Consider the following 26,177-nt stretch of genomic DNA (forward strand, 5'->3'; position numbering starts at 1 on the left):
CTCTGTTTCAGTCACATATCAAAAATACTGCCCTTAATTCACAGAATCGCCGAATTGCTAGGTTTGGAAGGGACCTCTGGAGATCATGTTGTCCAACACTAGTGCTACAGCAAGGTCACCTGCAGCAGGTGACAGGAACACAGCCAGGTACGTTTGGAATGTCTACAGAGGAGAAAACTCCACAACCTTTGGCAGCCTGTTCCAGTGCTCCCGAACAGGAATTCGGACCATGTAAATCGCAGTTCAATTAATCTTGGTGCCTTAGTGAAAAGAATTCTTTCCTCTCCTGTAATTCTCCCAGATTAAAACAAAACGGATGCTCGTAAGACGGCGTTTTCCCTTCGGTGTGCGGCGCGGGCGCCGTGTGCCGGCTGTGGCACCACCGGGAGGCAGCAGCGCCCGGGCCGGAGCGGGGCCGGGCTCTGCGCGCAGCTTCGGCCCCGGGAGGCGGCCGTGCTCCCTTGGCGACACCCGGGAGTACTGCGGCAAAAGGAGCTCCCAAAGGGCTTGCACTTAAAGGGTCAAAGGTTTTTTGCCTGTTTGCTTTAACATTTGTAGGGTCTCTGAGAGACCAAAAAAAAGCTCCACCATCGCAGTCTGGGGAAAAAAAGAGCCGACAGTGGAGCAGTAATGTGACCCATGTGACAAGTGTCATGACTTCGTTTCACTTCCCCATGATTGCCGTGAAGGCAGCAGTTACCTGCCTGCCCATCTGCCCACCCACCTTTCCCTCCCTCCCCATCCCTCCAGCTTTTAAGTTCCATAGGAAACTTCTCTCTTGCTGCTGTTATAATAGGTCTGAACTTCATCTGTCATGTCCAAATTCTGCTGTACCACAATAAATCATTGTGGCAAGTCATTATAAGTCACAGTACCAACTGCTTGTTAAAGCCAGCACTGCATTTCGCAGTTTCTCTAGTCTGTGAATTTTAGCAGCTTCTCTGCTGTAACTTCTCACATGCTCATTCCATCCTCAAAGCCAATACAAAGTTATCAAATGGAGACATAAAATAGATGTAGGCTGTATTCCTCATCCTTAATAGATGATGTGTATTTTATTTTAATGCTACAATATAGACAAAATTGATCTAGAGCAAACCCACTAGACACCACTATAAAGGAACAAATTGTGTACATATGATACATAAAATTTGGGATTATCTCCAAGATTGAGACATATACTAATTAGGCATTTAAACTTGAATTAATCTTCACAGGCCCCCCTTATGGTCAGTCGGCACAGAAAAGTACATGCACAAGGCAGTTGATCTTATTTTAACATTTTATTGGTCACACAATTGTTCTCTGGAGATGCGTTTTCCTTTTCTGTGAAGGGAAGATGAAAATTAGATTTTTAAATATATGTAGGGGCCTTTCTCTTTTTTTATTACTATTTTTTAAAATTTAGCAGCACAGCTATGCAAAATACTGTTAAAATTCAGATAAAACAATTTTTGGTGTTTCTGCTAGCCTTCAATAGTATGTAGTGTGTATATAGGAGCTCTTAATTTTCTATATAGAGTAATTCACACACATTTAATTTGTAAATGTATGCTGTGTATAAGATTTTAATCTCACCTTGCCTGCAATGCTAAAAATAATAAGCTGTTTGGAGAAATAAGATACATAAGAAATTCATGTATCTTTCTGACACCTTTTATAAAATGAGGCTAATAGTTCAACTGTTACCTTTAGGTACTTCTACAAAAACAAACATAATGAATTATGATGTACTGGGCAATTTGCATGGAATTATCTGGAACTTTAAATACAATTGATATAAAATGTTCTACTGTGTATAACTACAGCTGTTGGAACACTGCAGATCAGACAGTGGGAAGTATGTGGAAGCTGCATGAACTAATAGCATGTTTGGTTAGCAATTTTGCATCTTATGGCTTCTGGAGGAGTAGAAGTTTATGGTCCTGCATGCCACTTTTTTAAAGGTCACGATGTAGGTGTATGTATCACAAAGTTTCTCGTTGTATAGAGACAACACAAGATTTTGGCACAGCCAATAGAACTAAGAAGCTTTGCCAACTTTATCAAACATAAATACAGAAAAAAGTTGTGCTTATATTCAGCTTTACTAATTGTCAAGATGAAAAACAGTGTCAGGTCAGAGGCAGTTTACCTTTTAAATAGTACCAGTTTTGACTGCTACCAAAGTTTAATTACTCAGCAAAAGAATCCCCCTACCAGCAAAATGTGAGATGATTAAAAAATTCTGAAAGAACTCTTTTTAGCATCTCTCCTGCTAAAACTAATAAAATTTTGACCATGAAAGTTAGAGAAAAATTAAAAGAACAGTGAAAAGTTATTGCACTAAGCCATTACCATGCTGAATAAAAAAATAACCTAAGTAAAAGATTAAACTATTGAAGCATGACCCTCCTGTACAAACATGTATTTCCTATTCACTAATGGTAACAAAACAGAGCTTAATAGTTTAATGCAAAGATTAGTGTTTCTTAAACAATCCTAGTCATTAGCACCAAGTTTTTTAAACACTGCTGAGGTTTCTTGTCTTAAAAACTGCTAGTTTCTCTTTCAAATGTGTTTGATTTGTATAAACAAATAGTATGCTAAGTACTGTTTTTCTAAAGCCAGCATCTGTAGGAATTACACTGCATCAGAGCTGTGCTGCAGGAGTGGTCTTCACCTTTGCTTTAGTTAAGACAAATGGCTGATTTTTATTGAATAATAAACAAATGCTAGGAATAAGATTTCCTTGACCTTTAATTAGTTAACATTTGTTTGGTTGTTATAAGTAACATAAGGCTTCATATCCTTTTTAAAATTTATTTTGTAATTTTTAATACTGATAGTTTCAGTATAGGTTCATTTGTCATTTTTCAGTAATAGATGTTTCCAGAATTCCCTTTCCCCCATGCCATTTTTCCTACAGGTAAAACCCTGGTCTTAGTGATGGAGTAACGGAGTGGTAGCAAGTTCCACAAAATTGAGAACTAGATTAAGAAAAAAGGATTTCCTATACCGAGTAGAAGCACAGAGCAAATAAAATTAATGGAAAATTCATCATAAGTGGAGGTCAGAAAAATGACAGAGTAATTGCCTTTCTAGAGCATATATTTATATTAAAATACTGAAAGAAACATGCTGTAGTTTTGGCCGCATGGGTTTACAATTCACTGGCTTTATATGGCCATATTTGTTTGAGAAAGATCTGAAGTGAACCCAGAGAGCCACTGTTAAGGCGGAAAGGTGACACCATAAGCTGTGAAGAAAAGAGCAGCAATGGTTAGTACCTTCACAGTGCCTAGCCAGGCCCTGTCCAGTCCAGGGACAAAAGCTTGAATTGTTAGAACTGGGTGAGTGTTTTGTTTCGATACGACCAAGATTGTAACTTACGACATTGTGGAAATCATGCAGGAAAAGCCTTGTGTTTCTTTACCAGTGCTGCATTTATTCTACAGTGAAAATGCCTGTGTAACTCTGGCAGGTGAAACCAGGACCCTGGGCTTCACCACACCCAGGTGGCGCTGGCAACAGAGAGACACGTTCAGGAGCCCTCTGGGCACGCTGTTACTGTGGCAGTCTGGAAGCAAAGCTCAGGCCCCTGCTGCTGCTCCCACACTCCACAAGCCCTCCTGGCTTCCCACTGCTGCAGGGACAGCACCAAGCAGCACTCCCAAGGTCACATCTTGCTTGGCTTCACAAGACATGCTCTTCTAAACCAGCCAAGCTGGCTGCGCCCTCAGCTTACCACATCCCGGAATGTGCAACACGTACCTGGCTGACGCTAGGGAAGCACCCTTCTCACAGACTGCAGTCAGGTTCACACCATTTCACAAACTTCAAACTGGAAGATAACACATAAAAATCAGAATTGCATGTTGGTTCTAGAGTGGTACCAGAAGGAGTCCAAGGAGCACTGTGGGCTGTGAATATGCGAGTCTGCTCTGTAGGATCTAGTATGAATATAAGCCATATATATTCCTCTTATGTTCCCAATATAAGTCCTTCTTGACCTCAGGGACATTCTATTTAATTAAGAAATACAAAGTTGCTCTCTGGAATCAGGTAGTGCAAACCCCCAGCATTTTTAAAGATTACCTGATCTTAGATTAGCTTTGTCTGCTCAGAGTACCAAGTCTACATGAGTCTAGTACAGGCTTGTACATACTCACACATATAGTTTTTTCTAAACAATTTCAGTCACCAGTCCATCATCTCCCATTCAGAGATGCCCCAATTGCAGCTCCTGTAAAAATAAAAGGATTTTTCTTCTGAATAAACAAATATGCAGAAAAGAAAGTGCATTTCTGTAATACCAGACAAAATCTGCATTTAGGAGCAAGCATCTTCTTACACAGTCAACATTAGAATACATGAACCATACCAAAGGTCACTAAATGTCATTGTTCTGTAATTTGCAGTCTTCAGAGGATCAAAGAAATCTGAAGAAATGGTTCAAGTTGAGACACTTGTCAAAATAATGAGGTGAAATGTTTCCAAAGTTTCTTGGAGGAAAGAACCCTACAGTAATTGGACATAATTCTTAAAATCTTCCTTTAGGCACTAATGAATACAAATGTGTATCCTCTTTAGGGTTCATGAAACATCAACAAAAGAAAATAGTAGTCTAAGAACCAAAGGGCTGTTTTTCAGTTCTTCCCAGGGCATAAGGGTTTTGTTTATTCAAAGATCTGTAACACTGGCAAATAAGCTGTTCCCTTTAAATACCTTGCCAGGTGTTGTTTTTGTTTGGTTTTTTCCCTGTTCAGCTGCATTTGTATAATAAATTAATTTTGCTAGAAATACACTACCAGTTTAGCATAGATTTTTTTTAACCATTCATCTCCTCACCTGGCATATTTTGCCCCCTTAGAGCAGGTAGAGCAGCCCAAGGAACTGATCTTAAAATGTCCAAGGAGATTAAAAGATACACTTCAGTCAATTGCTGAATTAGCTCAGAAGCTACAGAACTGATCAGTCATTTGAAGAATTTCATTGTTGTTGCTATGCCATTTTGATCAGCCAGTGCAAAGGGATTTCAATAACATCTCACAAGTACCTCTGACTAAGAAGAAATTTTGAATAGATTGTGAAAGCCTCTAGAAATAAGCTATTTTTAAGTACTAAGCATATGAATGCAAATTGAGTAGAAACAGCTGCTATTTACATTCTTTGGACTCATGATTTCACTCCCTGATGGGTAGGGGAAGAAAAAAAGCCACTGAAAAATTGAAATGCCCTTAAAGAAACTGGGAAATTTGGGATCTAACAAAAATACATGCAATGAACCACATTATTGCGTGGTATGAACTGGTAAAGCTTTCCAGGTTTGCCACCATAACATTATATAGCCCACCTGCCAGAAGGACTTGAAGAGCTCTCTGTATTTCTTGGAGAAAGTAGGGGGACAGGTTGAAGGAATAAATATGCTGAAGCAAAGGCATATGAACAAATTCCTGTTTCAGTCTTTTGTGCAATGGCTAGCTGATAACCTGGCATTTTCAAAAACAGTCTCCCAGAACAAAGCCCCCATTGACAATAAGATTTTGCTATGGACTTATGTTAGAGATTATGTTCTGAAAAAAATATAAAAGCTCCTGAGAAATGTAAGCAGCACATTCTACACCAGTGTGCCTGATAATAGAGGACTGGTGCTGGAGGGAAAAGAAAGCACAGCGTGCAATTTGCACCCTTCATGAACTCAAGCTTTTTACTGGCCTGGCAGAGGCCCTGCTGCATGTCCTCCATTTACCTGGAGCAGGTCCCTGCTGTCACATGTTCCACTGGAAAGCTCATGCTCCTTCCTGCCAGTCTTGCTTCTATTTGTAGCATCACCAGCAAACACCTAGAGTAGAAAGAAATAATTTCTCTCCGCAGGAAAGGTAAGGCATGTTTAAAAATTTACACAAAATGTGGCTGCTAATTTGGCCCAAACCCACTCATTCAAATCAGCAATAGGAACCTGGGACAGGGAATTAAAGGTGGGATTGTTTTGTTGGCTTTTCCTTATAGAAGGAAAAGGAGTTGACATACCAAACACAGCTACAGTTCAAGCACCTCAGAACCACTTGGTTCATAAGAGCCTGGGGAGTGATTTCCTCCCAGATTAGTTTTGTTTGACTTTAGGATTGCTTTGTGCCTGCCAGCACACAAAACCTGGCAAAGACAGGAGAGACATTTCATTCTTGTTCCATTTTAGGTACACTCTCACCTGCTGCTCTGTTTTACGCAAAAGATATGTCCGATGGATAAATGCATCCTTTCCTTCCTCACCAGAACAAAGGCTGATCTACAGCAGCAAGTTTTGCAGCTTCCTTCTGTCTAGCATCATGTGGCATTAAATGCTGGGGAAAAATTCTGCTGTGCCTCAGGCATCTTTCCAGATCACATTTATTCACAGAGGGATAAATTATCAGAGAAATGAGCTCTGAAGAGACTACTAAAATTAGTGCTAAATTTTGAAATGTAGGGCAGTGGCACTGAAAGTCAGAAAATATGTCTAGCCCAAACTCACACATTATAAAATGCTTTGCATGTTTTGTAATAATTATGGATATTATTTCCCTTTCTCTGTTCATTTATAAGGACAAAGAGAATAACAAACTTAAGCAAATCTGAATTTGGTTACACAGAGCCATCTGTTAATTCTAGTATATAGCAGTAGAGGGCATCTAAGGACTTCAAGTCACATATGGTAAGGGTTTAAAATCAGATGGCTGAAGGAGTTATTACTCTCCCCCCAAGCCATTCACCCCACCTCAGGACAGAATTGCCACCTCATGACCAAACAGCTCACAAGGCTGCTCCTTATTGATGGCAGTCTTGAAGCCACACTGAAACTGGGGTTGTCCTTAGAACACCAGTCTGAAAGTTGAAGTTCTTAAGGAGGAGATGCACGAGTTAATTTCTCTTCCCTGCTGCAGGCAGAGCTCTGACAGAGCCACAGGATGGTTTTGGGTACAGTACAGGGAGAGATAATACTTCAAGCAGCCCGTCCAATTTTGTCCACTACTGTTTGCGCTTTAATTTCCACATACCTGGAAAGACTGCCTACAGGAGGAGCAAGTGATTCTGGAAATGGACAGGCTGTGCCAAGAAAAGGTGAGATGCGGACCAATGCTCTTTCCTTAACCAGAAAGAGTAGCCCTATGTGTGTTTCCTCTCCTGATCCTTAAAACTGCCAGCTTGTCTGGCCAGTATTTCAGGTTACATCCTTCCAATATGCCAGTCAGATACAGGACTATGTGTTGAGTCATCCTGACAAAAAGCAAGCACTAATCCTGACAAACAGAGAGATGGTAGTTGGCAGCTAGCGCTGTTTTCTTGTCATCTGTCCAGGTTTGTATGACATTCCACATCCAGCCTCTATACTGAAGCAGGGAAAGCAGCCATGCCTATCTTGAGCCAAAAGAAGCCAACACGTCAGAGGCAGGTTAAGTTCATTACCTGACACTAACACTCAATGCACTAATCTGAAAAATGTATTTGAACCCAGCAGCATATTCACATACAACAGGAAACGTATTTTCAATTAACTGTAAGAAGTTTAAGGTTATATAAATACATTAGTAAATGTTGATTATCCTGTTATTCAAACTCCAAGTACAGTAACACATCAGGCCTTATGCTGAAGTCTATTATAGCCTTAGCCTGAAATTTAAAAGTGGCTTATGCCCAAAAAAAGGTTCTACAACTCATTTAATGATTCACAGTACTCCTAAAATGATATTCATCTGTCTGCTCTCCATGGCAGCACTTTCAATCATAAACACTTAATTGTAGGAATTCATCCTCAAGGCCAAATAGCTCTGGGTGAATTAAACTATCCTTAATATAAGAACTAGAACAGTGATTTAAAATTAATCTTTTTCTGATGGCAGGCCGTTTTATTCAGAGACACATAACCCAGTTTCTACTTCACTTTACTTTTCACTCAAAAATCTCCCCTTTAGAGATAGGCACTGCATCACCTGTTTTAGTTTTCCTTATTAGTTTCAAAATTGACTCTCTGCCAACAAAGGAACTTTATTACTTATGGATTGCCAAAGCATAGGAGAGCTGCCTTCATGCTGCCTGTCAGGAAAACTTTTTTCACAGACATTACTTGCTCTCTTTTACTTTGAGGCACAGGACTCGCAACTGGCAGAAAAACATCTCAAGCCTCCTCAAGCATAAAAGGCTTGTTTTTTCTGGCAGCATCTAGGAAAAGAATGCAAGATTTCACAGTGCTTTCAGCTGTGCTATCTCTAGGATTAAAAAAAAAAAAACCAAACCCAAGAATGTATGTTTCTCTAAAAATCCAAAACCCCAAGGAGCATGGTTCTGAACATGTGTGTGTTTAGGTGTAGTGCATATATATACCTATATGCTCTTTCTCAGCTAAAAAAACAAGGTAAATGATTATTACAGTCACAGCATTTTATGCTATAATCTGAATATAAAAATCCATATCAAATATTCTCCTAGTAGTTGTTTGAAGACTGTATCAAAAGTGGTCCTATCCAGCAGTCTTTTTTTCTACCTTTTTCATAAGAAAGAAGCATGAATAGGAAGGAAATGCTATCAAAGCATGTATATTTACAAGTTATTATTATTGCTTTCAGCAATATTTGGCTAATTTTAGTCAGAGTGAAACTTGATAATTCACAAAATAACACAGTGACAGACCAGAATTCTGCTGTTTATAAAGAAGCCTAACACAGCATAAAGTAAAAACTGCTGTGTAAATTATCATTGTTTTTTTATACTTAGTACCCTGTGTCACCACGTCCTACTTTTCCTTTACATGCCTATCAAAGTATTTTTATGTTATTTCAGTTTTACCTTAAATTGTAAACAGTAAATTGTAGAAACTAAGCAAGCACTACACTTAATTATTTTCATTGAAGATTCCAAGTGGCTAGGTAACCTCTTACACAATGCAGGATAGGCCTTTACTTTTAGATAGTAGATAGCACAGGATGAGATGAGAAATGGACTTAAATGCCATCTTTTTATGGTCAGTTTCATGCTTGACAGTAGTTATCTGTCTGCCTATCCACTGAACCAAAGGGAATGATCCTTCTTTTTATCAACTGTCTCTGAAATAAAAGAATCTGGATGTTATTTCAAAGCATTACTCTCTTACATCTTTTGATGTTTGCTTTTAAATCCCAGGTGCTGGATTCCTTTTAGAGCACCCCTGTTTTACAGAAATTATTCACTGAATTATTTTATTATTCTTCTTTACTAAACGTATATTAAGAAAAGCAAAGCATTCACATGTGAATAGATAAAAATGGCAGGAAATAAGGTGGCAGCTAGTAAAGAGTAAAACTGTTTGGTATAAATCTTAATCTATTTCATCAAAACATTCTGTTCCTCAAGCAGCTGGAAAGAGCAGGGTGATCCCATACACTGAAATATTTGTTTTCTCTATGTTTTATTTATAATGTTTTAAGAACTCTTTGTGAAATAAGCAAACCTTTCTCTAGCTGCTAAGTGAGAAATCCTCAAAGAGTTCACATTGCAGACCTTTCTTGTGCTGTGTAGTTACAATTAACTCATTCCAATTTGCTGGAGCTAAAGGCTCAATATTCATATTTCTCTGCTCAAGAACCAGACTGCAATCCCAGGACAGAGAAACCATGGCAGCTGTACACTGTTATTTAGACTAGTTAAGGTAAACAGTTGTCAAAATACGTTCAGTAAGTAAACCTATGTGATAAGCAATAGCTGTCCTTTTAACCGAAAGATATTTCAAGTGGCCAAATGGTATGCCATGGATAATAGATATTCTGTGCTGCATCTTTGAGAAGTTAAGGATGAAGAGAGCAAGGAAATGCCCTTGTATTCTTCCAGGTAGGTAGGTAAATCTATCTTAATAAATAAGTAAATCTTTTCAGTGAATCAGAACAAATTTAGCAAAATCGGCTGAGTCAAAAACACATTACCGCCCCCCCCCTCCCCCCCGCTTGCATATTACATAAATAAATCAGCGTACCAGCTCACCAGTAAACTTGGCATACTTTTCAGGAACAAAGTGAAAATCATTTCTAGTAACAGGCACTTCTCAGGACTGTAAAAACGTTGTTGCCTTCTTCCTTGTTCATTAAAGGGATTTTTGCCTAAAGGAAAAATAAAAAATAAATTCACTCATCCTTCCCTGTCTTGAGCATATGCATTTGAATGCATCAGAAACAATATATTCTGTTTGTGATTTTCAAGAACCCTTAATGTTCAGATTTTCACTACTAATACAAAACTTCATTAAAAATATATACTATATGGATGATATATAGTCAGAACAGACAGTCAGAACCAACATTTATGAATAGCAGAATCTGGAAAAAAAATAGGTGCCTTTCATCTATTTAGGTGCCTCAAAAATAAGCACCTAAATAGGTGAAAAATATGTGCCTTTCATCTATCAATAGGTGCCTCAAAAATAGGCATCAACTGGTGCCTTTCATCTCCAGTTGGATGATATGCCTCTAAAACTGGCTCAGAAGCTTTCAGATTTATATATGTACAGCAATATTTCTTCTATAAATGCTACCTCAAAACACACAGATTAAAAATAAATAAAAGATTTGGTTTGAATTGTACATAAAATTTTTAAATCCTCACCCGTATATAGTTTTTGTATTAGTGACTGTTTAGAAGCATTACTGTTTGTTACATGGCAGATTAAAAAAACCCTATTTTGGAAAACTAAGTTTTCTGAGTCTGCTCCTTCTTTTCTCTTTCTCCATTTCATATCTTTCTCCTACTCCATTCTCATTTTTATAAAGTAAAATTCTTCAGGCAGACCAAACCTGTATTAAATATCCCAGTGCCAAAAACCTAAAAAGTAGCTTTAAGTAGTTTCATGCACTACATATGGCTCATAGTCCCAAAAGTAATTTCATTTAGTCACCTTTTCTTACCCTTACAACTATTTCTTTTCTCTCCTGTGACTGTGTGGAAGCCTCATACAGACAGAGGAGAAAAAGAGCAACTAATATTGTTAGAAGAAACAGTAAAATACACCGAGCCTATAGCACTTTCAGATGTCTCAAGCCAGAGAATAAAGGTAACTGTAAACCAGAGCACTCCTATCAGGTGCCAGAATTGTCATTTAAAGATAGATTTGCAGTTTTTAAGTTTGAATTTCATTACTCTTGTACATTTATCAGGTATTCAGTGCTATTTTTAAGAGAAATTAAGTTATCCTGAAAAAAAAATCCACAGAACTCTGTTTAGGAAATATCCTACTGATATACTGCCTATTTAATACTTATACTACCTTTTTCACAACAATATCTGAAGTTTTAAGTAACAAACATTTATTACATTCTTCTGTTTTTTTTTTTCTCATTCACCACATAAATCGTGGTCTTCCTCCCTCTGCCTTTATAGCAGCCAGCTGTGGTTTTAGAAACAAATTATTATGACTTCAAGTGACGAACAGCAGAAGCAAAGGAAGTCTTGAGATACTATCCACATAAAAATCTCATTAATAAAATAACATAGGAAAAGAGAACTACAGCAAAGCTGTAAAAAAGCAGCTTTTCATCTAGACAAGATGTATTCCTTTTCTCCAAGATGCATTAGTGAACTTCAAAGAAATAGCCTTAATTTGAACACTATGATATCAGAACATACATACTTTTTGATCAAAAGCTGTGTGCCTACATATACAGAATTATTTTAGTAATAAAAATAGATCTGCATTAATTTTTAATTGTTTCTTCTGAACATAGTGAAGTCAGTGCCATTCTGAAATAGTAATGGAGTTTTTTTGCAAGATCTCATGTCATAGCTAGCTGAACTGTCAACTCAATTTCTAGGGGCACAAACCCATTCTCTCCCCTGTTCACATCAATACAACGAAAAAAATTTAGTGGGAATTCCACAGTCATCACTGGAGGCTAGATCTGAGGCTATCTGAACTTCACAGACAAAAACAGGAACAAGAATGACCTTCAAGACCTAAATTGTTTTAAACCATTTCTGAGAATGCTTAAGAAAGCCCGTGTTTGTTTCTCAAACCTCATTTTAAATCTGTGCTGCTGCCAGTGATTAAAACCACCTTTTTTTCATAAACCGAATAAATTAAATTCAAAAGCACCCTGGTATTACAAACAGATGAAATCATATTGGCCAATATTTCACTTAACAAAGTAGATTTTTTTTTCTCCATGAATTTACTTAATCACTAAACAAACTTAATTTTTAAGATAACTCTTAATTCTCTTATCCTCTGATGCTTAAGAATTGTAAGCAATAGCTGTTACAAAATCCTTCAGGACTTGTAATCCTTCCTCAGTCCTTTTATTATTTTTTTTTCTTTTTAAGAAACGTTGCATTTCAGACGTTGCTGGAGAGTGCGACCCAAGGCAGCGTCTAAGTCTGGGAGCTTTCTCTGTGCAGGGGAGCTGCTCCGCTCCCTCAGCCAGACAGTCCAGCCTAATACATATTCATTTACCCCTCTGATAACAAAGGCTCCCTCCCCCCTCCCGCCCCGATTTTAAAAGATACTGACTTTTATTATTTTAAAGGTTTGGGATTCTTTCCTGAAATCTTTAAAAAGACTTAATCCTTCTTGCGTCAATTCTCCCTCCCAGATATCCCCGTGCGATTTGTAGGGAGCCCTGACCTGCAGCCAAGGGCTGGGGTGAGACTATTACGGCCACTTTTGCTTTGTTTCCTCTCTTTTCTTTCCTTATTTTTTTTTTTTTTTTCCACTGTGTGTGTGTCTCTTTCTAAAGTCGGCTCGGGTCCGCCTGGGCAGCGGCGAGAGGTGGCTGGTTACCGAGCAGCACCCACGGCGCAATCAACCATCTTTATGCTGAAAACCAGCTTCATGGTTATTAAAAAAAAAAAATAATAACAATTAAAAAACAAGGTGTGGGGGGGGAGGGGGAGGAAATCGGCGCGCGCATCGGCGGGCAATGGCTGTTTGTAGCAACGAGGTATTTAGAGCCGGAGGGTGAAGGGGGGTGGAGACCAGGGTGGGGTGTCCCAGGAGCTTCGGCCGCCGCAAGTCCCTGGCACAGAGCTCCTGGCACCGGCCCCCGCCGCGCTCCCGGCCCCGCGGGCGGGCCCCGCCGCCGCGCTCAGGTGCCCGCGGCTGCTGGCGCCGGGCGGGCCGGGCGCCCCTCGCCCCTCCGGCCCGGGACGGGCGGCTGCGCTCCCGCGCTCGCCCCGTTCCCTCAGGGGTCCCGCCGTGCCCCGCGGGGCGGCCCGCACGGCCCGGTCCGGTCCCTCCGCAGCCCCGGGCACTGACCTGCGCGTCGCCCGTGGCTCCGCGGGCGGAGGAGAAGGAGGCGGGGGGGCCGCGGGGCAGCGTTCGGCGACCGCTGCCCCGGCGTGACAGGGGCGGCGGCTCGGTGCGTCGGCCCCGGCTGGCCGCGATCGCGGCGGAGGCGCCGGAGCGGGTCCTGTCACATGATGCGGTTCCTGGAAAGTTCCTGGAAAGCAGCCTTTGTATGTAACCATCCCGGGAGGGGGGAGCGGCGGGGGCAGGATGCCCTCGCCTCGCAATCAAAGGCGAGCAGACCGCCCGCGCCGGGGAGAGGCGGGGGAGAGGAGGCTGTTGTTTCCCCAGGCGCACCATCTTCCTCCGGCAGCCCCCGTCCGCTCCGGCACAGCCTCGACGCTTCTCCCTGGCGGCGGGTGCTGCGTCCCCCGGCCCCCCGAGAGCCAGAACGACCTGACCGCCCCACCTCCAGGCGGCGGCAGCGGCGGCCCCAGCTCCGTCCCGCCGAGCCCGGGTGAGTCCCCTTGTCGTCGCCCCCCTCCGCCCCCTGCCCTGCGTCGCTTCGAGAGCCGGCCGTCCGCCGTCCCGATCCCGGCGCGGCGCTGCCCGCCGCCGGGATGGAGGCTCCCCGCAGCCGGCGGCGGGCTGCTCCGGCTCTCCTCTCCCCGGCCGGGGGACGCCTGGCTGCAGCCAGCCGCCACCGCCTCGCCAGCCTTCCGTCCCCACCGAGCTCCCGTGGCGGCGGGCTTCGCGGCTAGGCGCTCCCAGAGCCTCCCTTTCACAAGGGGTCGCGCCCGGACACCGCTGGCAGGGCTGCTCCCACCTGCGCTCGTCGGCCCCGCGCCCGCAGCCTCTCTCTGTGACAGGCGCACCTGCGCCCGGTCACCGAGCCGGCGGCGGGCGCTTCTGCGCGGGGGAAGGAAGGGGGTGGGCTTTGTCGAGGGATTCCCGCGCGTGTGCCTACATATATTGGGATAGAAACCCGTCAGAATACCCTATCAGTTGCCACTACAGATTCATTTGGTAAAGTTTCTGAGCTCCGCCGCGGAACTTGTTAGGGGGGGAACCACCTCGGCACAAACCCCTCACCTGGCGGCTGCTGCGCACCCGCAGGCATAGTCTGCCGGGTTCACAAGCACCGGCGGGGGGGCTCCCGGTCTTCCCCCTGAGCTCCGTCCCTCCACTCCAGCCAAGCCGGCTAGGCTCCCCGTGTCTGGTACTCTTCGGCTTTGTGTCGCTCTTGATATGGCGGTGCACCCAGGGGAGAAGAGGCTCTTTTTGTCCCTCTCGTTAGCTTCAGCAAAGAGGAATGAATTTTTACCCCCCTAATATCAGCATTTAATTGAGCGGGAAAAGCATATTTCCTGCCCCGTGCTAATTATAGCGCGTCCTCCACCGCGCTGCCCCTTCCGTTCCCAAGCGGCCGGCGAGCCCCCGGAGCCGGCGCTGCCGGCGCACCCGCTCCGCAGCTTCTCGGGTACTCCGCTGCCCGAGAGGAGGTGTCCCAGCCCAGGAGCATGGCCCATGCTGGGTTTCTGTTCCCGTTCCCACAAGTACGACTTCGCGGATGACCTTACTGGAAGGCGTCCGTACGCACCGCAGCGTGAAACCCGGGCAGCGCCGGGGCTGGGGACCGTTCCCCGCTCTGCTGGTTACCCCTCCTCTCTCATACCTTTACGTGCTCGGTTCTCCCCCACGACCTCCTCCCTCCCCAAAAGTCCCAGAGCTGGCGGCCGGGCTCGCCTGCCCCAGTCGAGGGAGCGGGGCATCAGCGGGTTCGCCTTTGCGATAAAGCGAGACCACCGTCTCGGGACGCCGCCTCCGCCGGAGGAGAGGAGCCCCGGCGGAGAGGAGCCGAGGACAGGCTGGGCGGCGGGGGGAGGAGATGTCCCTCCCCCGCTCCGCCGGGAGGTGATCTCTCGCCTCGGGTCCCTCCTCTGGATGCTGGGAAGTTCCGAAGCGGGATCGCCAGAAACACGCTCTACGTCGGGAGCGCCTCTCGCGGGGCTCGCCGCTCACCGCGCTCTCTCTCCGCTCGCAGGCAGCGCCCGGGCTGGGGGCCGGGACCATGCACCCAGCGCGGCGCTGAACCCCGCGGTGGCGAAGCGGAGCCCTCTCCTGCCGGCAGCCCCCGACCCGCGTGCGAGCGGGGCCGCGCCCGCCGCCGCCGCCCATGACCCTGCGCTCCGCCGAGTCCCTGCAGAGCGCGGAGAGCTCCGGGGAGCGCTGGGGGCACCCCGGGGCGGCGGCGCCCGTTGCCGAGGAGTGCCGTGAGGCGGAGCAGCTGGCCGCGGCTATGGAGGAACTGCGGCGGGCAGGTAAGCCCGGGCGGCCGGGAAGGGGAAAGCGCCCGGGGCGGCGGCGCTGTCCGGGGGGAGGCAGAGCGGCGCGGCGGGGATCCCCATCGGGCCGAGAGGGGAACTGGGAGGCGGTGCGACGCCTGGCCATCGCCGCCCGGTGCTGCGAGGTCGCGTTTCCTCGGCGGAGAGGGACGGCGAAGACTCCGACCTTCCGCGGACTGCGGCGGCCGAAGCGAAAGCGCCGGCAGCGCCTCGCCCCGGCGGCAGCCCAGGATCTGCGGCCGGGCGAGGGCCGGGCGCTGCCGCCGGCCGGGGCGGCCGCGGCACCTCATCCCCGCGGCCCCGCGTACCTGCGCTGCCCTCGCCGGTGCGGCGGCGGCTCGCCCGGCCCCGCAGGACGCGGAGCTCAGCTGCGGGAGGAGGGAAGGGCTTTGTGTCTTCATCGCAGCCGCGCCAGGACTGCAGCTACCTCGCCGAAGTTGTTTTCTTACCCCATAGCTTTGGATCGCTAGACAAAGCTCATTTCAACAGCAACCTACTCAGTTACCCAAAGCGGGCGTTCTGCGGGCTGCCAGCTTGTGCCTTGCGGACGCAGCGCTGGCCCTGGGAGAGAGCAGCGGGGAGCCGCGGGACGCGTCCCTGCTACTTCAGGGGCGGCCCGCCGGGTCGGGGGCTCCGGTGGCGGCCCCGCAGGACGCTGCAGGAAAGTTTGTGCATGTGTATGCATACATAGGTAAATAAAAGGTGACCTGGAAGGCTCTGTCAAAACGGGATGCATTGTAAAACAAATGAATTTAAATAGCAAATAAAAATTTACTTTGCCTGCAGGACTTTAGCTTTCAAACGACAAAAGAAATGGGTGACTAGAAGTATATCAGCTAGAGAGCAGCTTTTAAAACAAACAGGCATAAACAAATCCCTTCTTTCTCTCATTTTTTAACAGGATGGTACTGGGGCAACATGACTGTTGCTGAAGCCAAAGAAAGGTTACAGGATGCCCCTGAAGGGACCTTTTTGGTTAGGGATAGTTCGCATTCAGAGTATCTACTGACTATATCAGTAAAAACATCAGCGGGACCGACCAATCTACGTATAGAATATCAAGATGGCAAGTTTAGACTGGACTCTATCACTTGTGTCAGATCTAGACTTAAACAGTTCAACAGCGTTGTGCATTTGATTGAGTACTATGTTCTTATGTGCAAGGATAGAACTGAAACACCTTCAAATGGAACAGTTCATCTTTACTTGAACAAACCCCTCTATACATCTGCTCCATCTCTGCAACACCGCTGCAGAATAGCTATAAACAAGAGCACAAATCAGATCTGCGAGCTGCCATTACCAACAAGACTAAAAGAATACTTGAAAGAGTATCAATACCAGGTATAAATATATTTTATAAATGCCTCTAACACAGAGTAACTTTTGAATGCAATTTTTAAAATCAGCCAAAGAACTGAGTAACCAGTTGTACAACTCAGCATGGAATTCACTATCAAAACAGTGGCAGTTCTCGGGGAAAGGTTTTTATTTCAGATGCTACAAAGGGAGACTTTATGTAAAATAATCCCAGTTTGCATCCTTGGGGGTTCAACGAGGTGGCATGCTATTCTTGCAAGGAGAGAGAAGCCAGGAATCTGTCCAGATTGTGTTGCTTTGTCAATAAAATGCTGCACTAACTATCAAATGCTTACTGAAGCAGTGGGACTGGGAGAGACTTCATAAGTGGTCAGAAACATATGAGAGTTTGCAAGTATCTCAGTTGTCTGATTCCAAGATTAATTTGGTGCTGGTGTTCATATAATCCTAGAAGCTTAACTAGATCACACTGTGATAATCTTGCTAAAGTTATGCAACTAATCAAATCCAGTCAGAAAAATGATCATGTATTCAGTTTTTATTGAACTAGCCTCCTTTTCTGCAAGCAAAGGAGTACTGTAAGTAATCAGTCTAGAACATTGTTTTTCAAAGTTCTCTGAAAGCTGACCTTAAGAAGAAATGTCACATCTTTCACAGGAGCCCAGTCGATTGCTGATTATACCAGATTGGCATCCCAGAATCCTTAATGTGTTAACATCTTCACAGTGGTGATGTATCCATGCTATGATTATTAAGCCTCTTTTGGTTGAGGCTTTAGAGCTATGTGCTTCAGACTTGCAGTTCCAATGTCAAAACATGGGTATCAGCAGCTACATGTGTCTTCTACAGTGTAGAATGTTTTCTTCAGCCTGTTTCCCAAAATATGGGGAAATACGATGTGGATTTTTTTTTTGTAAAGGAGTTGGTTTTCCTTTTTCTTCTTTTTTATTTCATTATTTTATTTTATTTTATTTTATTTTATTTTATTATTTTATTTTTTAACATCCAATTCACCATTGTAGCTATCAGATAATTACTCAATAAAGTAAATCAAAGTGCACAACAATCTCCCAATCTTTGTATGTATGGATTTGCTACTATGCAGGAAAGAGTCCTCTTATATAGGAACTTGTATTATTTCTCAGCTAATACTCAGATAAATGCACATGTATCAGTGAGAATGAATAACCCTGTTTTGCCTTTGTGGTGCTGCTCAAAAGTATAGCTGGATTACATTCAGATTAGTGGCTTAGAGGCTGTCTGCTGAATTCCTGTAGTTGGGTATTAGCACAGGACATTGCTTTTTCTGTTACAGTAGTCTTCCAAACAGGAAGAGGGGACTAAGACCCTCAGTACCCTTTCTTCAGCCCAAAGGTAAAGTATTTAATAGAAGAAATACACAGGACGAGAAAAAGAGGGAAGCAGTAAAGAGAGAAACAAGGATATAGACTCATCCTTAGTCAACAAATTAAAAGTTTTAATTCTTTCCCTAGCTTATTTGTTGATTAAAGGAAAGACCTGTGCTTGAACAAGGAGGGTTGTCAAGACTTGCTGTAATCTAGCTTTGCCCAGGCTGAAATAGAACAACATAAAATAATCTTGTTTTCTTTGTGACTTAACTGTTCTGTTGTGCTTTAAAGATGTTCTGTCCCTTCTCATAAACTCTGGTGCCCTGACCAGCTTTATTTGTTGCATCTAAATGCCTAGTGTTGCACTCAGTTTTGTCTGTAACATGCTGGCAGAAATGAGTAGCAGAGCCATTGTGAAATAGAAGGCACTAAGAACGTGAGGCAGAGTGAATGGTTCCTTGATATGACAATACTTAATACGTTCTTGCTCTTTCTGTGGAAAAGGCGGGTTTCTCCTCCTCCATGGCTTAAATTTTCTGTCCCCATTTTAAGCTTTAGTATAGAAATGGGATGAGTTTTTTTCTTAACAAAATATTTTGTTATGTAAAATTTTCCCCATGTCTTGCCAAGATGTATTTGGAAATTTTTCACATTATATGGTGACCACCTTTTGGTTCCCATGCCCAAAGAACTCTTGAGTTCTAGGTATGTGTCATAATTACACAGTTCTTGTCATCAGTCTTGCTAAGATCTGCCACCCTCAGGCTGATGAGCTTTTCCTGTGAGTAGAGCCTGTCAAAAAACTGTGTTCCTGGGAACACTTTTCATTCTGATGAATCTTTTCTTACAGTTCTTGTCTAGCTCTACCCTGTGGTGAGAGAACTGATATATGGAATAACTTCCATCACAGTGACAAACACTCTAATCTGCTGCTGTGTTAACATTCTACTACTGTGCCTTTTCAGCCAGGGTGATATGCTTGGTGTCTCAATGGTAAACACATTCTACTAAGGACCTTTAAAATAAATCCCTGAGGGTTTAACAACATGAATTCCAGTGCTGGAGCAAGCAGACTGAGAAGATAAGAGCTTTGGGATGCAATGAGACTGCTATGTTGCAAATATAAGAAATGATTTGTGGCTTGCTGCTGGCAGACTGTGTGAACAGTCACAGGCCAAGTGTACCCCACAGCAGAGCCAGGCTCTGAGGAACAACAGGCAGATGCAGAGAAGCTTGCTGGTTTTTTTAATAAGAGTTCTCCAAAACACAAGGGCAAATGGCAGGCTGAGAACAAGGAGTGCTGGCAAAGTGAAAGGTGGTGATTCTTGTAACTAATCAAGTTACTGTGATGTGGAATCAAGTCACCAAACATTGAGCATATTGACTTAGACTTTGTATCATTTGTAGTAGTTCCTATGAGGAAAAGTAGGCTCTGTAATTGTAGTGTGCTCGAAGCTGTGAACAATATTTTAAACAGACTGGAGGGGGAACTAGTCCTCTTTGTATGAAAGCACAGTTCTTGTCCTCATTAGGATGCCGGTCCTAGGGGTGATGCATTGCACTAGTAAAACTAAACCACAGTATAGCTTGCAGAAATCTCGGCTTCTTTCTAATGCAGCACAGAGGAATGACTTGTTCTGGTACAAAAAAATCTGATGACAGAACATGATTAGAGTTCAGCGATACAAAGATCTTGCATGTAGACTGTGTGAATTTTCAAATATGAAAATTTTCAGACATATTGTTCACACATGTTGAAAATTTAAAAAAAATGCAGTGCCTTTTTTTTAAATTGTGAGCCCTTCAGATTATAAAAATTACTTCTGATATATATAGTCTTGAATTGCTAGTATAGTGTGCAGCAAAGCCAGTTTCACAGGTTCAATGCCCATGAGCCAAGCAAAAATCATTATAAGGACTTTAATCCTAAGCCTTTTTTTCACCCCATGTGTTGGTTTGTTTTGTTTTTTTTTTTTTTCTTTAGTCTTGGAGTTTCAGATTTTCCAGTTTATACCTGGAATGTTAGCAAACCTCTTCACTTTACTTAAAGGAAAACAAAGAACCCTACAATCCTAAAAGGTGATGCTTAAAAAAACAACCAAAATAAGCATAATTGCAAAATGAATGATGAAAATTGAACTGGTGATAGTATTTAGTTTAGCACTAAACCTAGCAGAAGTGTAAACTAGGGCAGTATTTTAGTTGTATGGGTATCTTTCTGCTGGTAGTATTATCACTAGAGACAGAAAACGGTTTGAGTACAAGATGCATGGGTAGAATGGGAATGTAACCAAGCAGCTGTGCTCAGTGCATTAGAAGTAATTTCATTTTAATCTGATTTTGTCTTTATTGTCATAATTATATTTTATGTAACCACATTCTAGATAAACAATATAAAATTATTAGCAAGAAGGAAAAATCTTCACCAGAATATGGGGGGCAGAGGGTTTTTTTAATAAAAGTAAACACCAGTGAGGAATTTGCTCCTATAATGAGGCTAAGTCTCATCACCTTGAGAAAACAGAATCTACATATGACAGGGAGGATAGAGTTCTGTAGTTGTGTAAGATTTCTGTACCTTAGCCAACTCTCATGTTTTAGCAAAATGTTCCTGCAGGTAAACTACCTTGTTAAAGATTGTTTTAAAAACTTTATTTACTTATATGCTCTATTCAAGAGCTTTTTCTTGTATTCTTGATAACAATCCTATTGATTTTTCCTTTGGCTACAATTGTAGGCTCTAGCAGAAAGCAAGTCAAGTGATATCAGGGCTTTGCTCTCCTTAAGCCAAAACACATAATGGAAATGGGAAGAGATATTTTTAGACATGGGTATCATGTCTAAGAGTAATTTAAAATAAAGTAAAATAAAATTTCTGCCAACTTTGCAGTCATTAAAATTATTTTAAGTATCACATTTACTGCTAGAGGAAACAAGGGCTTGAGGGATTCTAAAAACTGTATTGCTAATTCTCAATAACAGTAAAAAATGTTTGAAAGGAGACATTTTATTTTAAAAATAAAGAAATTAATTAAACTTTTGCTGTCTAAACCAAAGAAGTTCTAAATAGAGTAAGTAGAAGTTAGTTGAAAGGTCTGAGCTGGTTAGTTCTGTATACACAAAGGAAGTGGGGATGACAAGCTGCTTTGGTATCTCAGCCCAGCTCCTGAAAAGCACTTCCCTATTAGCAATAGATTCAGCAGGTCTCAGTATTTTGCTAATCCATTAGATTGACTGAAAATGCCTAGAAATAACATTCCACTGACACATAACTTCAGTCACCATGGTCTGTTTGCAACAACATGGCGATTTGCCACAGTATTGCTAAAATTGGGTAGTTTTACAACAGACTGAGTATCAGTCAGAGGAATGGGGAGGCAGAGTTGGTTTAGATGCTGACCATCACTGGTCCTTACCCCTGTCTATAGAGAGCACAAGCTAGGTGAAACACAGCTGCGAGAAACAAGATGAGAAAATATTCTGCTTTCTAAGTCGGGAATTACTTGTCTGGCTTTCATGTCTGAGAAGTGACTGAAGAGAAAGGACATGGAAAAGCCAGAAGCTCCTGTGACAAGTGGTACTTCTCACAAGGTGTATCACTAACCACCTGGATGAGTACAGTGCTGAAAGGTGTATTAGTAGAGATTAAAGGTCATGGGGAATAACTAGTATCAGTACAGTTTGACATAGTACATATAGACAAAGTCTGGCTAGATAATTCAATTCTGAGAAAAAAGAAAATTAGTTTAAAGCAAATTCAGTATGTCCTGGTGTCAGAGTTAACCAAGCAGGAGGGGGATTAACTGTGTTTATTAATCTGGTTATCTACAGGGCTTTAAATTAGCCAGTGCCCCTGAGAAAATCTATAGAAATTAAAAAATATATCACCATAATTATGCTGATTAAGCTGCCTGATAAATTGTGTATTTTATTGTACTTATATTCTATTTTTAAAAAGGGATTGCACCTGTGTTTCATTTTGTTTTCTTTCAAAATTGGAGCCATTATTTTTCAAGGAACTGAAATACCAAAATAATACTACTCCTTTTTATGGTGTTAAGGAGGAACATAATGCTGGAGCAAAAGCTATTTATATTAGCATAAAGAATGAGCTGGCATTTAGTAGGAAAAACTTCAAACAGATAATATCCAGAAAAAGTTTAGTGGTGAATGCTGCAAAGAACAAAATACACTTTAAAAACCCAAACAAACAAATTCAATGCTTCTGTCTTGATTTTTCTTTCACTGGAGGGCAGGCTTTATGTAAGTAAATCCTTTTGATTCCAGTCGAACTGTTCTAAAACTTATGTTTCATAGCTGAAGTTTGCAACTTGGTGCATGTAAGACATGGGGAAGGACTCAAAGCCCAGTGCAAATTCTTCTTTTGAAGTTATTTGGATCAGGCCTGATAGCAGGATTTTATGAAAAATAGTTGTAAATGTGGTAGCTGAAAGTGCAAAAATCCCCTTTCAAAATGCTTTGTTACAATTTAACTGTATCTCTTTAGGTTGCAGCCCTGAAATAGGATCTGTTCAGCTGAGTTGCTGTACCCACACTCTGCCTCAGGGGGAATCTCCAAATTTGAGAGATTGCTCTTGACACCTTTTTAAACATTTGCTTTTTTCTTACCCTGTTTGACACATCTGGAGGGCAGAATAAGTTGTGGATCAACTCCTACTGTTGAAGGGATTTTGGGCTAATTGATTTTCTGTAGGAAGAGCACTATTAAAGACTGAGCTGCAGTTTATCCATCTGTAAAGTGGGATCCATTCTTGGATCTGTAAAGTGGGTGGTGGACTCAACCTTCTGTAATTTCTCAGCATGGGCTTATAACATTGTGTTATAAGTGGCTTATAACATTGGCAAAAAAAGTGGCAAATAACATCGATAGGAACTTAAGCTGCAATGAGGGCAATACCTTTGACTCGCTGCACTGCTACAAAGAGAGATGGAAGTAAATTAGGAAAGTGAGATCCTTGTCTAATTAGATTGCAGTGGATGTGGCACAGCTCCTTCCTGAGCTCGAGTGCTTCAGACGGGTATTTTCTGTGGGGAAAGCTGCTTGTGAGAAGCTTTCTGGAAATTCATCTGTTTCTTTTAACTCCCCTGATAGAGGATCCAGCACCTACTGCAGGATGCTTCACTAGCCTGCAGGCAGGCAGATTTCATTTTGAAAGGGAACAAAATAGATCAAGTGAATTTTTGTTCGAAGGGTATTTTTTTGTTTGAAAACAGGATGCATGGGAAAGGTATAAGCAGTGAAAAATCTCTTGCAAGGCTATCTGTAAAAGCATTCCATCGATCATTGTTAGCTCCTGAAGTCTAACCTTAAAGTAAGAACCTTTCAAAATACAGGTATTGTATATGAGTTTGTCCAGTTCAAATCCAGGGAAAGCAATAGAACATTGCAGAAAGCAATAGCTATTATCCTCCTAAACAAAAGCAACCTTCCAGTCTTTTATCTAAAATATTAGAAAACCATTTCATATACTGTAATTTGCAAGTAAAGTAAGTTGGTTTTGTGAAAAGGTTTCAGACTTCTGTCTTTAATTAGTTTATTTGCTAGTGTTTGATTTTCGGGTTAATTAGTGAATTTTCTTTGTTCTCATATTAATAAAATGGTGCTTTACATTTAAAAATCATTTAGTAAGTCTGGAATAAATAATAAATAATAAGAGGCTTGCAGTATTTCATCCGTCTCCTCAAAGAGTCTTTAAATTAAACTTAAAAATAGAGAACTACATTAATTCATATGTTTAAAGGACTACAAATTCTGAGAAATACTGAGTCATGTTTTGCAAGTATTAATTACACTTTTTTTTTTTAATTCACTGGATTTTTTAAATGAAATGTATACAAAAGTTTTGCAGTGGATGCCTGCTTCCTTTTTATAATTATTTATCATTAAACTTTTTGCTAGAGATTATTTGTATCATAGTAAAAAGCACTAAGAATTCATTGCAGTACTGCTAATAAATACTTATTTTTATTATGGAAACAAATGTAAATGTATAGACACTACAGAGTCAGTTTAAACCCTATGTTTTAAGATGCTTTAGAACTTTCTGTGTTATATTTTACCCACGTGCTGGACGTGCCTTTTAATAAAATACTACTTTCAAGGAAGTTCATGACGTGTCACCTATATTTTATAGTAATTCCTCTCTTTGATCTGCATTGAATTTAAAGTCTTTATTATTTAAATGAATGAAAGTTACAGAGTATCAGAACAATTGCACAGCAGCCCAAGGGCCAATCCCTTTCAGTGATGTGCTTCAGTCCTGCCTGTCATCTTTTTTTAGGAAGGATAAGGAATCATTTTTCGAGTAGCAAAAGCCACCTGAAGAGCTTCTCAAGAGCACCCCTTCCCATCTGAGCATCTAGTGCCCTCATATCCTGCCAGCATCCAGCACAGCATGCCTAAGATTTGGTCTACAGTTTGGGGAAACTTTCTATACCAAACCCTTCCCTTCCTTGGCATCAGCCAGGTTTTCAGTGACTGGCACAGGAGATTTGGATGTTAGCATTACAGAGGCCCACGGCTGCAAAGGGGAGTGCAATGGGGACCAGGGGAAGGAGGAAGAGAAGAGGGGGGAAGGGAAGGGGTTACTGCCTGGGATAGCAGTGGACAGCAATGGTTTGCAAGACCCTCATCTGGCCTTCAGGCCACCTAGTTTGGCTCACCCTAACTTACATTTTAACACTGTTTTTGAGATGCATGACTTACAGAAATGTTCACTGCACTCTTTCATAAAACTGACAGGCAAGCATACAAGATGTATTTCTCTTTTCCCTTAATTTCTGAGGTTTTGTGAGAGATTTAACCAATTAGATGTGCTTTTAATAAACAAATCTAGAGGCTCCTATTTTTTCTCTTGTCCCTAAAGCTGGAATGCTGTCCTGCAAACAATTGAAAACAGCACAATCCTAATACATTAAATCTGCTTGTGCCAGTTTTAAGAACACATTTGGCCTCGTTATCAGCATAAAACAAACTAGTCTGTAGAAAACAAATTACACACATGCTTAGATACAGCTTGACTCTAATTAGCATAAAGGATCCTCTCAAAAGCATTTAAAAAATCTCATTATTCTGGTACAGTTTCTAAAAAGGTTTGTGACTTTTAAGTGAGCTTTTAAAAGGTGCATAATAAATGTAAAAATCTGGCTTAACTTACATGTAAAATGAATAGCATTGCCAGAAGAGATACTGCTTAGCTTGGCTCCCAAAGATTTGGACTTGTGACCCTGAATTCAGCAGTCCTTAAAAGTGTGGCCTGATGAGCACCGATGGCCCCTCAATCTGCAGAACCAGACAGCACAAGCTTTTAAGACTAAAAGTCTGAGGATACTGATGCGGAAGATTGACTATAGTCCATTGATCATTGTATTCTAGGAAATAGTTCTTTAATCTACATGGTTAGCTTTGAGATTTGAGCAGTTAGTGGGGCATTGAATTGACACCAAACTGGCTAAAATATATATATATGTATTTATTTGTCCTTAAAACTGAAGTAGAACCAAACCATGTCTCTGAAGTTTTGTTGAACTTGGACCAGAAGTGGAAGACCTTTAGTGAGGGTTGAACCCAAAATGGACTGAAACAAAGAATTTAAGGACTTCTCTCCTTGGATTTAAAGTATTAACTCTTTGTGTCTTTATCCTGTACCTGTACTATATAATCAAAAGCTGTCTGTGTTGCTAAAGATGAACCCAAAACACAGTAGCATATTTAGTTTCCACTAAATAAATTTGCAGCACTAGTTATTAACTAGTGGGGGGAAAAGGAAGGGCCAGATTTTCCCTTAATGAGATTTGGACCTCTGGTGCTGTCCTCTTCCTTCCTAGGCTTATCTCTTTCCTTTCACTGCTTTCCTTCTTTCTATCTTTGTTCAGACTGCAAGCAAATACATGACTAAATGCTGACTGTATAACTGCTGTAATTTCCTTGAATGAAATCTGGAG

The 26,177-nt window shown here is 42.1% G+C and overlaps 2 protein-coding genes across 2 annotated transcripts; one reads left to right on the forward strand and one right to left on the reverse strand.

The window, feature by feature from the left end:
* Positions 1–1,264: 1,264 nt before the first annotated feature.
* On the reverse strand, positions 1,265–15,376 carry LOC110469320 (uncharacterized). The gene is made up of 7 exons (XM_077783156.1): positions 15,276–15,376; positions 14,874–15,145; positions 9,970–10,085; positions 5,732–5,824; positions 4,152–4,225; positions 3,754–3,823; positions 1,265–1,326 (listed from the first exon to the last, which is right to left on the reverse strand). Exons 1-5 carry the CDS (start codon positions 15,374–15,376, stop codon positions 4,202–4,204), a joined length of 606 nt encoding a protein of 201 aa, XP_077639282.1. The 3' UTR covers positions 1,265–1,326; positions 3,754–3,823; positions 4,152–4,201.
* Positions 15,337–24,338, forward strand: SOCS2 (suppressor of cytokine signaling 2). The gene is made up of 2 exons (XM_021527988.2): positions 15,337–15,519; positions 16,445–24,338. The coding sequence occupies exons 1-2, from the start codon at positions 15,375–15,377 to the stop codon at positions 16,891–16,893; spliced, it is 594 nt and encodes a 197-aa protein (XP_021383663.1). The 5' UTR covers positions 15,337–15,374; the 3' UTR covers positions 16,894–24,338.
* The last annotated feature ends 1,839 nt before the right edge of the window (positions 24,339–26,177 follow it).

The sequence above is a fragment of the Lonchura striata genome, chromosome 5, assembly GCF_046129695.1.
Source record: "Lonchura striata isolate bLonStr1 chromosome 5, bLonStr1.mat, whole genome shotgun sequence".
Taxonomy (NCBI): Eukaryota; Metazoa; Chordata; class Aves; order Passeriformes; family Estrildidae; genus Lonchura; species Lonchura striata.

What these genes read in the sequence shown, in the direction of transcription:
- LOC110469320 (XM_077783156.1), bottom strand. Translation starts at nt 15,376, where the DNA reads ATGGGCGGCGGCGGCGGGCGCGGCCCCGCTCGCACGCGGGTCGGGGGC. An exon ending in GGAGAACCGAGCACGTAAAG is followed by an intron (nt 10,086 to 14,873) that starts GTATGAGAGAGG and finishes TTTTTCCTTTAG; the next exon opens with GCAAAAATCCCTTTAATGAA. An exon ending in AAAGTATGCCAAGTTTACTG is followed by an intron (nt 5,825 to 9,969) that starts GTGAGCTGGTAC and finishes TTTCTACTCTAG; the next exon opens with GTGTTTGCTGGTGATGCTAC.
- SOCS2 (XM_021527988.2), top strand. Translation starts at nt 15,375, where the DNA reads ATGACCCTGCGCTCCGCCGAGTCCCTGCAGAGCGCGGAGAGCTCCGGG. An exon ending in GGAGGAACTGCGGCGGGCAG is followed by an intron (nt 15,520 to 16,444) that starts GTAAGCCCGGGC and finishes ATTTTTTAACAG; the next exon opens with GATGGTACTGGGGCAACATG.